The sequence below is a fragment of the Eucyclogobius newberryi genome, unplaced genomic scaffold, assembly GCF_026437365.1.
Source record: "Eucyclogobius newberryi isolate DKJ021-1_F unplaced genomic scaffold, fEucNew1.0.hap1 SCAF_267, whole genome shotgun sequence".
Lineage (NCBI taxonomy): Eukaryota > Metazoa > Chordata > Actinopteri > Gobiiformes > Gobiidae > Eucyclogobius > Eucyclogobius newberryi.
The window spans coordinates 41,032-53,834 of record NW_027315909.1 but is presented as its reverse complement, the minus strand read 5'-3'; the positions used below and the strand labels follow the sequence as shown (position 1 = coordinate 53,834).

General features: G+C 45.1%; 1 protein-coding gene across 1 annotated transcript in view; it reads left to right on the top strand.

The window, feature by feature from the left end:
* The window catches only part of LOC140372622 (kinase D-interacting substrate of 220 kDa B-like), a 57,297-nt gene extending 46,535 nt beyond the window's left edge, over nt 1-10,762 (top strand). The window contains exons 9-12 of the mRNA XM_072459739.1: nt 6,107-6,289; nt 6,617-7,011; nt 7,791-7,898; nt 10,467-10,762. Coding sequence (XP_072315840.1) covers nt 6,107-6,289; nt 6,617-7,011; nt 7,791-7,898; nt 10,467-10,752 — 972 coding nt within the window. The 3' untranslated portion in view covers nt 10,753-10,762. The remainder of the gene's footprint in view (nt 1-6,106; nt 6,290-6,616; nt 7,012-7,790; nt 7,899-10,466) is intronic.
* The last annotated feature ends 2,041 nt before the right edge of the window (nt 10,763-12,803 follow it).

Sequence of the window (12,803 nt, the reverse complement as noted above, 5' to 3'; positions counted from 1 at the left end):
ATTGCAAGTACTGCAAATAGTACTGCAAATACTACTGCGAATACTACTGCAAATACTGCAAATACTACTGCAAATACTACTGCAACTTTTCAGAGCGGCTGTGAGTACTGCAAATACTACTGCAAATACTGCAAATACTACTGCAAATCCTGCAAATACCACTGCAAATACTGCAAATACTACTACTGCAAATCCTGCTGCAAATCCTGCAAATACTACTGCAAATACTGCAAATACTACTGCAAATACTGCAAATACTGCAAATACTACTGCAAATACTGCAAATACGCAAATACTGCAAATACTACTGCAAATACTGCAAATAGTGAAATTTATGCTGTCTAACAAGGCGCTGAAGGCATTACTGAGAGAGTCATCACTCACGTTCACCTGGATATTAAAGTCTCCAGCTATAACTATTTTATCCCAGGCTAACACTAAGTTTGATATAAAGTCAGAAAACTCTGTTACTACTGCACATACTACTGCAAATACTGCAAATACTACTGCAAATCCTGCAAATACCACTGCAAATACTGCAAATACTACTACTGCAAATACTGCAAATACTGCTGCAAATCCTGCAAATACTACTGCAAATACTGCAAATACTACTGCAAATACTACTGCAAATACTGCAAATACGCAAATACTGCAAATACTACTGCAAATACTGCAAACACTACTGCAAATCCTGCAAATACCACTGCAAATACTGCAAATACTACTACTGCAAATACTGCAAATACTGCTGCAAATCCTGCAAATACTACTGCAAATACTGCAAATACTACTGCAAATACCACTGCAAATACTGCAAATACTACTACTGCAAAAACTACTGTAAATCCTGCAAATACCAGTGCAAATACTACTACTGCAAATACTGCTGCAAATCCTGCAAATACTACTGCACATACTACTGCAAATACTGCAAAAACTACTGCAAATCCTGCAAATACCACTGCAAATACTGCAAATACTACTACTGCAAATACTGCTGCAAATCCTGCAAATACTACTGCAAATACTGCAAATACTACTGCAAATACTACTGCAAATACTACTGCAAATACTGCTAATACTACTGCACATACTACTGCAAATACTGCAAATACTACTGCAAATCCTGCAAATACCACTGCAAATACTGCAAATACTACTACTGCAAATACTGCAAATACTGCTGCAAATCCTGCAAATACTACTGCACATACTACTGCAAATACTGCAAAAACTACTGCAAATCCTGCAAATACCACTGCAAATACTGCAAATACTACTACTGCAAATACTGCAAATACTGCTGCAATTCCTGCAAATACTACGGCAAATACTACTGCAAATACTGCAAATACTACTGCAAATACTGCAAATACTACTGCAAATACTACTGCAAATACTGCAAATACGCAAATACTGCAAATACTACTGCAAATACTGCAAATACTACTGCAAATACTACTGCAACTGTTCAGAGAGGCTGTGAGTACTGCAAATACTGCAAAGACTACTCCAAATACTACAATACTACTGCAAATACTACAGCAAATACTATTGCAAGTACTGCAAATAGTACTGCAAATACTACTGCGAATACTACTGCAAATACTGCAAATACTACTGCAAATACTACTGCAACTTTTCAGAGCGGCTGTGAGTACTGCAAATACTACTGCAAATACTGCAAATACTACTGCAAATCCTGCAAATACCACTGCAAATACTGCAAATACTACTACTGCAAATCCTGCTGCAAATCCTGCAAATACTACTGCAAATACTGCAAATACTACTGCAAATACTGCAAATACTGCAAATACTACTGCAAATACTGCAAATACGCAAATACTGCAAATACTACTGCAAATACTGCAAATAGTGAAACCTATGCTGTCTAACAAGGCGCTGAAGGCATTACTGAGAGAGTCATCACTCACGTTCACCTGGATATTAAAGACTCCAGCTATAACTATTTTATCCCAGGCTAACACTAAGTTTGATATAAAGTCAGAAAACTCTGTTACTACTGCACATACTACTGCAAATACTGCAAATACTACTGCAAATCCTGCAAATACCACTGCAAATACTGCAAATACTACTACTGCAAAAACTACTGTAAATCCTGCAAATACCAGTGCAAATACTACTACTGCAAATACTGCTGCAAATCCTGCAAATACTACTGCACATACTACTGCAAATACTGCAAAAACTACTGCAAATCCTGCAAATACCACTGCAAATACTGCAAATACTACTACTGCAAATACTGCTGCAAATCCTGCAAATACTACTGCAAATACTGCAAATACTACTGCAAATACTACTGCAAATACTACTGCAAATACTGCAAATACTACTGCAAATCCTGCAAATACCACTGCAAATACTGCAAATACTACTACTGCTACTACTGCGAATACTACTGCAAATACTGCAAATACTACTAAAAATACTACTGCAAATACTGCAAATACTACTGCAAATACTGCAAATACTACTGCAAATACTACTGCAAATACTACTGCAAATCCTGCAAATACCACTGCAAATACTGCAAATACTACTACTGCTACTACTGCGAATACTACTGCAAATACTGCAAATACTACTGCAAATACGCAAGCAAATACTGCAAATACTACTGCAAATACTGCAAATACTACTGCAAAGACTACTCCAAATACTACAATACTACTGCAAATACTACAGCAAATACTATTGCAAGTACTGCAAATAGTACTGCAAATACTACTGCGAATACTACTGCAAATACTGCAAATACTACTGCAAATACTACTGCAAATACTACTGCAAATACTACTGCAAATACTACTGCAAATACTGCAAATACTACTGCAACTTTTCAGAGCGGCTGTGAGTACTGCAAATACTGCTACTACTGCGAATACTACTGCAAATACTGCAAATACTACTAAAAATACTACTGCAAATACTGCAAATACTACTGCAAATACTGCAAATACTACTGCAAATACTACTGCAAATACTACTGCAAATCCTGCAAATACCACTGCAAATACTGCAAATACTACTACTGCTACTACTGCGAATACTACTGCAAATACTGCAAATACTACTGCAAATACTACTGCAAATACTGCAAATACTACTGCAAATACTGCAAATACTACTGCAAAGACTACTCCAAATACTACAATACTACTGCAAATACTACAGCAAATACTATTGCAAGTACTGCAAATAGTACTGCAAATACTACTGCGAATACTACTGCAAATACTGCAAATACTACTGCAAATACTACTGCAAATACTACTGCAAATACTACTGCAAATACTACTGCAAATACTGCAAATACTACTGCAACTTTTCAGAGCGGCTGTGAGTACTGCAAATACTACTGCAAATACTGCAAATACTACTGCAAATCCTGCAAATACCACTGCAAATACTGCAAATACTACTACTGCAAATCCTGCTGCAAATCCTGCAAATACTACTGCAAATACTGCAAATACTACTGCAAATACTGCAAATACTGCTGCAATTCCTGCAAATACTACGGCAAATACTACTGCAAATACTGCAAATACTACTGCAAATACTGCAAATACTACTGCAAATACTGCAAATACGCAAATACTGCAAATACTACTGCAAATACTGCAAATACTACTGCAAATACTACTGCAACTATTCAGAGAGGCTGTGAGTACTGCAAATACTGCAAAGACTACTCCAAATACTACAATACTACTGCAAATACTACAGCAAATACTATTGCAAGTACTGCAAATAGTACTGCAAATACTACTGCGAATACTACTGCAAATACTGCAAATACTACTGCAAATACTACTGCAACTTTTCAGAGCGGCTGTGAGTACTGCAAATACTACTGCAAATACTGCAAATACTACTGCAAATCCTGCAAATACCACTGCAAATACTGCAAATACTACTACTGCAAATCCTGCTGCAAATCCTGCAAATACTACTGCAAATACTGCAAATACTACTGCAAATACTGCAGATACTGCAAATACTACTGCAAATACTGCAAATACGCAAATACTGCAAATACTACTGCAAATACTGCAAATAGTGAAATTTATGCTGTCTAACAAGGCGCTGAAGGCATTACTGAGAGAGTCATCACTCACGTTCACCTGGATATTAAAGTCTCCAGCTATAACTATTTTATCCCAGGCTAACACTAAGTTTGATATAAAGTCAGAAAACTCTGTTACTACTGCACATACTACTGCAAATACTGCAAATACTACTGCAAATCCTGCAAATACCACTGCAAATACTGCAAATACTACTACTGCAAAAACTACTGTAAATCCTGCAAATACCAGTGCAAATACTACTACTGCAAATACTGCTGCAAATCCTGCAAATACTACTGCACATACTACTGCAAATACTGCAAAAACTACTGCAAATCCTGCAAATACCACTGCAAATACTGCAAATACTACTACTGCAAATACTGCTGCAAATCCTGCAAATACTACTGCAAATACTGCAAATACTACTGCAAATACTACTGCAAATACTACTGCAAATACTGCTAATACTACTGCACATACTACTGCAAATACTGCAAATACTACTGCAAATCCTGCAAATACCACTGCAAATACTGCAAATACTACTACTGCTACTACTGCGAATACTACTGCAAATACTGCAAATACTACTAAAAATACTACTGCAAATACTGCAAATACTACTGCAAATACTGCAAATACTACTGCAAATACTACTGCAAATACTACTGCAAATACTACTGCAAATACTACTGCAAATACTGCGAATACTACTATAAATACTGCAAATACTACTGCAACTGTTCAGATGGGCTGTGAGTACTGCAAATACTGCAAATACTGCTTATACTACTGCACACACTACTGCAAATACTACTGCAAATCCTGCAAATACCACTGCAAATACTGCAAATACTACTGCAAATACTGCAAATACTACTGCAAATACTGCAAATACTACTGCAAATACTGCAAATACTACTGCAAATACTACTACTGCAAATACTGCTGCAAATCCTGCAAATACTACTGCAAATACTGCAAATACTACTGCAAATACTGCAAATACTGCAAATACTACTGCAAATACTGCAAATACGAAAATACTGCAAATACTGCAAATACTATTGCAAATACTGCAAATACGCAAATACTGCAAATACTACTGCAACTGTTCAGAGCGGCTGTGAGTACTGCAAATACTGCAAAGACTACTCCAAATACTACTGCAAATACTACAATACTACTGCAAATACTACTGCAAATACTACTATAAATACTACTGCAAATTCTGCAAATACTACTGCAAATACTACAGCAAATACTACTGCAAATACTACTGCAACTGTTCAGAGCGGCTGTGAGTACTGCAAATACTACTGCAAATACTGCAAATACTACTGCAAATACTACTGCAACTGTTCCGAGCGGCTGTGAGTACTGCAAATACTGCAAATACTGCTTATACTACTGCACATACTACTGCAAATACTACTGCAAATACTACTACAAATACTGCAAATACCACTGCAAATACGCAAATACTGCAAATACTGCTGCAAATACTACTGCAAATGTTCAGAGTGGCTCTGAGTACTGCAAATACTACTGCAAATACTACTGCAAATACTGCAAATACTACTGCAAATACTACTACAAATACTGCAAATACTGCAAATACTACTGCAAATACTACCGAAACTGTTCAGAGCGGCTGTGAGTACTGCAAATACTGCATAGACTACTCCAAATACTACTGCAAATACTACAATACAACTCTTTTGGGCTGTAAATGAGTAGAAATACATTTCCCGTGAAAATAATAACCTAAATGTTTGTCCTCACTTCCTGCGGTGGTGTCTTCACTTCCTGTGTTGGTGTCTTCACTTCCTGCGGTTGTGTCTTCACTTCCTGTGTTGGTGACCTCACTTCCTGCGGTGGTGTCTTCAATTCCTGCGGTGGTGTCTTCACTTCCTGCGGTTGTGTCTTCACTTCCTGTGGTGGTGACCTCACTTCCTGTGGTGGTGTCCTCACTTCCTGTGGTGGTTTTCTCTCAGGTGTCTGACATGCGTCGTGCCGAGGGGCTGCGGGAGGAAGTGGGCAGTGAAGCAGGAAGTGTTGCCGTGGAGTCGGTGCGCATGGCTCCGCCCCTCGCCCGGTCAGAGTTTGGATTCAACCTTAGCTTCGATGAACTCAGCACCATGGGCCTGGATGAGCAGCGCCCCCGCTGGACCGGCACGGTACTGCACTGACAATAGAGCTTTACAATAGGCCGGATACAGACCCGGCTCAGACCTGGCTCAGACCCGGTTCAGATCAGGCTCAGACCCGGCTCAGACCCGGCTCAGACCCGGCCCAGACCCGGCTCAGACCCGGCTCAGACCCGGCCCAGACCCGGCTCAGACCCGTCTCAGACCCGGTTCAGACCCGGTTCAGACCCGGCTCAGATCAGGCTCAGACCCGGCTCAGACCCGGCTCAGACCCGGCTCAGACCCGGCTCAGACCCGGTTCAGACCCGGTTCAGACCCGGTTCAGACCCGGCTCAGACCCGGCTCTTGTCTCCTCAGGTTCCTCCAGAATCTCCTGACTCAATAGATCTTTGGCGTCTGACGGACCGACAACAGGCCGAGTATCGCACGGCGTACCAGGACTACATCACACATATGTCTAGTCTGGACCAGGACCCGGACCAGAACAGAGACCAGACCAGGGACCGAGCTGAACCGGACCGAGCTGAACCGGACCGCAGAGTCCTCAAGAGAAACTCCATCAAACTCCCAGAAGACAGTGACGTTCTGCACCCAATCAGAGAAGACCACGAGGAAGAGGAACCAGGGACCAGCACCAGAGTCCAGACCAGGGACCAGACCAGGGACCGACCCAGGAGTGGTCAGTACCAGAAACTCAGCGACGAAGACTCCGAAGCACTGGACAAGAAGGACTCGTCTGATTCTGGAGTCAGGTTGGTACTCACTTAGTCCTGGTTTAGTCCTGGTTTAGTCCTGGTTTAGTCCTGGTTTAGTCCTGGTTTAGTCCTGGTTTAGACCTGGTTTAGTCCTGGTTTAGACCTGGTTTAGTCCTGGTTTAGTCCTGGTTTAGACCTGGTTTAGACCTGGTTTAGTCCAGGTTTAGTCCTGGTTTAGTCCTGGTTTAGTCCTGGTTTAGTCCTGGTTTAGTCTTGGATTAGTCCTGGTTTAGTCCTGGTTTAGACCTGGTTTAGTCCTGGTTTAGACCTGGTTTAGTCCTGGTTTAGTCCTGGTTTAGACCTGGTTTAGACCTGGTTTAGTCCAGGTTTAGTCCTGGTTTAGTCCTGGTTTAGTCCTGGTTTAGTCCTGGTTTAGTCTTGGATTAGTCCTGGTTTAGTCCTGGTTTAGACCTGGTTTAGTCCTGGTTTAGACCTGGTTTAGTCCTGGTTTAGACCTGGTTTAGACCTGGTTTAGTCCTGGTTTAGTCCTGGTTTAGTCCTGGTTTAGTCCTGGTTTAGTCTTGGATTAGTCCAGGTTTAGTCCTGGTTTAGTCCTGGTTTAGTCTTGGATTAGTCCTGGTTTAGTCCTGGTTTAGTCCTGGTTTAGTCCTGGTTTAGTCTTGGATAATTCAAAATTGGAAAATAATCTGAAAAAATAAATAAATTAGAAACTTTAAAAATATATGTTTTAGGAAATCAGTTCATTCTTTCGACTCTTCAGTTTGACAGATTCTGGATTTCTTTGACCTCTGACCTCAAGCTCCTCTTTTCCTCAGGTCCAATGAGAGCTCTCCAAACCACTCTCTTCAGGAGGAGGAGCCAAGCCGAGCCAAACCAGTCCAAGATGGCCGCATGTCCATCTGCTCTGACCAGGACAGCGTTGGGTACGAAATGTCCTGTTCATCACCACGTTAGCAACGGCCGTTTCCTGTTCATCACCACGTTAGCAACGGCCGTTTCCTGTTTATCACCACGTTAGCAACGGCCGTTTCCTGTTCATCACCACGTTAGCAACGGCCGTTTCCTGTTTATCACCACGTTAGCAACGGCCGTTTCCTGTTCATCACCACGTTAGCAACGGCCGTTTCCTGTTTATGGCACTCGCTTTGTCAAGAGCCACAATCTGATATTTCCAGCTCATAAAGCGTCTGACGTTAGCATTAGCATTAGCATGACATAAAGAGAGGTTCAAACGCCACGCCCCTCACACACTAGCTTTAGCCACGCCCCTCACACACTAGCTTTAGCCACGCCCCTCACACACTAGCTTTAGCCACGCCCCTCACACACACTAGCTTTAGCCACGCCCCTCACACACTAGCTTTAGCCACGCCCCTCACACACACTAGCTTTAGCCACGCCCCTCACATACACTAGCTTTAGCCACGCCCCTCACACACACTAGCTTTAGCCACGCCCCTCACACACACTAGCTTTAGCCACGCCCCTCACACACACTAGCTTTAGCCACGCCCCTCACACACACTAGCTTTAGCCACGCCCCTCACACACACTAGCTTTAGCCACGCCCCTCACACACACTAGCTTTAGCCACGCCCCTCACACACACTAGCTTTAGCCACGCCCCTCACACACACTAGCTTTAGCCACGCCCCTCACACACACTAGCTTTAGCCACGCCCCACACACACACTAGCTTTAGCCACGTCCCTCACACACTAGCTTTAGCCACGCCCCTCACACACTAGCTTTAGCCACGCCCCTCACACACACTAGCTTTAGCCACGCCCCTCACACACTAGCTTTAGCCACGCCCCTCACACACACTAGCTTTAGCCACGCCCCTCACACACACTAGCTTTAGCCACGCCCCTCACACACACTAGCTTTAGCCACGCCCCTCACACACACTAGCTTTAGCCACGCCCCTCACACACACTAGCTTTAGCCACGCCCCTCACAAACACTAGCTTTAGCCACGCCCCTCACACACACTAGCTTTAGCCACGCCCCTCACACACACTAGCTTTAGTCACGCCCCACACACACACTAGCTTTAGCCACGTCCCTCACACACTAGCTTTAGCCACGCCCCTCACACACACTAGCTTTAGCCACGCCCCTCACACACTAGCTTTAGCCACGCCCCTCACACACACTAGCTTTAGCCACGCCCCTCACACACACTAGCTTTAGCCACGCCCCTCACACACACTAGCTTTAGCCACGCCCCTCACACACACTAGCTTTAGCCACGCCCCTCACACACACTAGCTTTAGCCACGCCCCTCACACACACTAGCTTTAGCCACGCCCCTCACACACACTAGCTTTAGCCACGCCCCTCACACACACTAGCTTTAGCCACGCCCCTCACACACACTAGCTTTAGCCACGCCCCACACACACACTAGCTTTAGCCACGCCCCTCACACACACTAGCTTTAGCCACGCCCCTCACACACACTAGCTTTAGCCACGCCCCTCACACACACTAGCTTTAGCCACGCCCCTCACACACACTAGCTTTAGCCACGCCCCTCACACACACTAGCTTTAGCCACGCCCCTCACACACTAGCTTTAGCCACGCCCCTCACACACACTAGCTTTAGCCACGCCCCTCACACACACTAGCTTTAGCCACGCCCCTCACACACACTAGCTTTAGCCACGCCCCTCACACACTAGCTTTAGCCACGCCCCTCACACACACTAGCTTTAGCCACGCCCCTCACACACACTAGCTTTAGCCACGCCCCTCACACACACTAGCTTTAGCCACGCCCCTCACACACACTAGCTTTAGCCACGCCCCTCACACACACTAGCTTTAGCCACGCCCCTCACACACACTAGCTTTAGCCACGCCCCTCACACACACTAGCTTTAGCCACGCCCCACACACACACTAGCTTTAGCCACGCCCCTCACACACACTAGCTTTAGCCACGCCCCTCACACACTAGCTTTAGCCACGCCCCTCACACACACTAGCTTTAGCCACGCCCCTCACACACTAGCTTTAGCCACGCCCCTCACACACACTAGCTTTAGCCACGCCCCTCACACACACTAGCTTTAGCCACGCCCCTCACACACACTAGCTTTAGCCACGCCCCTCACACACTAGCTTTAGCCACGCCCCTCACACACACTAGCTTTAGCCACGCCCCTCACACACACTAGCTTTAGCCACGCCCCTCACACACACTAGCTTTAGCCACGCCCCTCACACACACTAGCTTTAGCCACGCCCCTCACACACACTAGCTTTAGCCACGCCCCTCACACACACTAGCTTTAGCCACGCCCCACACACACACTAGCTTTAGCCACGCCCCTCACACACACTAGCTTTAGCCACGCCCCTCACACACACTAGCTTTAGCCACGCCCCTCACACACACTAGCTTTAGCCACGCCCCTCACACACACTAGCTTTAGCCACGCCCCTCACTCAGATTGAACTGGTGGTTTTTGTTGTTTCAGAGTTCTCGTTTGGGAAGAAGAAACGTTCAACAACCTGAACAAGACCAAGACTCAGAGCCACGAGACCGGGACCGACCTGAGTCTCAACAACAACAGCCCCGGCCAAGTCCAGAGCCAGGTCCAGAGCCAGGTCCAGAGCCAGGTCCAGAGCCAGCTCCAGAGCCACAATGAGAACGTGAGGGTCCTGCACCTGAAGAGAGGTCTGAACCCTGGAGATCCTCCTGAAGTCACCACAGTGTCCAGAGAAACTGTGTGTTTCAGCTCCGAGAGAGAGAGCATTCTGTAAGACCAGGACCGGACCAGGACCAGGACCGGACCAGGACCAGGACCGGACCAGGACCAGGACCAGGACCAGACCAAGACCAAGACCAAGACCAAGACCAAGACCAGGACCAGGACCAGAACTGGACCAGGACCAGGACCAGGAGTGAGGGGCGTGTCCTGTAGAACATAAAGTGTGTCTCACTCTCAGATCTTCAGTGTGTCATTCCTCACGCGGGATTCGTCTTTCCACGTGTTTGTTTGAGGAATGAGAATGAGCCGTGTTTAGTGAAAGATGGTCACCTGCAGCAGGTCTCCAGCAGGAGGCGCCACCTCCCCAAGTGGACATGTTCGTTTGGACAGTGTAAAAGTGTTGTAGACGTTCTGTAGCTAACACAAGAAAACAACTTAAAATATGAAAGAGCCATAAATATTGTGCTAAATGTCCTTGACCACTTGTCACATGACCTCTGCAGATGACCGTTAGTCACATGACCTCTGCAGATGACCACAAGTCACATGACCTCTGCAGATGAATGACCTCTGCAGATGACCACAAGTCACATGACCTCTGCAGATGACCACAAGTCACATGACCTCTGCAGATGAATGACCTCTGCAGATGACCACAAGTCACATGACCTCTGCAGATGACCACAAGTCACATGACCTCTGCAGATGACCACAAGTCACATGACCTCTGCAGATGAATGACCTCTGCAGATGACCACAAGTCACATGACCTCTGCAGATGACCACTAGTCACATGACCTCTGATGACCTCTGCAGATGACCACTAGTCACATGACCACGGCCATTATATATACTGACAAATCAAATGTTCTTTTCTTAAAGTGAAACTTCAGTAAATTCTGGGACTAATACTTTGTACTTTTACTTGAGTAATTTTAGGAAGTATCTTTACTCTTACAGTACTTACAGTACAGTACATACAGTACTGCGCAGTAACGCTCCAGTGAATATTCTGTGCAACACACGCACATCCCCAGTAGATGGCAATATGTTGAGGTGTAATTCCCTCTGGAGCCAGTAGATGGCAGTATGTTGAGGTGTAATTCCCTCTGGAGCCAGTAGATGGCAGTATATTGAGGTGTAATTCCCTCTGGAGCCTGTAGATGGCAGTATGTTGAGGTGTAATTCCCTCTGGAGCCAGTAGATGGCAGTATGTTGAGGTGTAATTCCCTCTGGAGCCTGTAGATGGCAGTATGTTGAGGTGTAATTCCCTCTGGAGCCAGTAGATGGCAGTATATTGAGGTGTAATTCCCTCTGGAGCCTGTAGATGGCAGTATGTTGAGGTGTAATTCCTTCTGGAGCCTGTAGATGGCAATATGTTGAGGTGTAATTCCCTCTGGAGCCAGTAGATGGCAGTATGTTGAGGTGTAATTCCCTCTGGAGCCAGTAGATGGCAGTATGTTGAGGTGTAATTCCCTCTGGAGCCTGTAGATGGCAGTATGTTGAGGTGTAATTCCCTCTGGAGCCTGTAGATGGCAGTATGTTGAGGTGTAATTCCCTCTGGAGTCAGTAGATGGCAGTATGTTGAGGTGTAATTCCCTCTGGAGCCTGTAGATGGCAATATGTTGAGGTGTAATTCCCTCTGGAGCCAGTAGATGGCAGTATGTTGAGGTGTAATTCCCTCTGGAGCCTGTAGATGGCAGTATGTTGAGGTGTAATTCCCTCTGGAGCCAGTAGATGGCAGTATGTTGAGGTGTAATTCCCTCTAGAGCCTGTAGATGGCAGTATGTTGAGGTGTAATTCCCTCTGGAGCCTGTAGATGGCAGTATGTTGAGGTGTAATTCCCTCTGGAGCCAGTAGATGGCAGTATGTTGAGGTGTAATTCCCTCTGGAGCCAGTAGATGGCAGTATGTTGAGGTGTAATTCCCTCTGGAGCCTGTAGATGGCAGTATGTTGAGGTGTAATTCCCTCTGGAGCCAGTAGATGGCAGTATGTTGAGGTGTAATTCCCTCTGGAGCCTGTAGATGGCAGTATGTTGAGGTGTAATTCCCTCTGGAGCCTGTAGATGGCAGTATGTTGAGGTGTAATTCCCTCTGGAGCCTG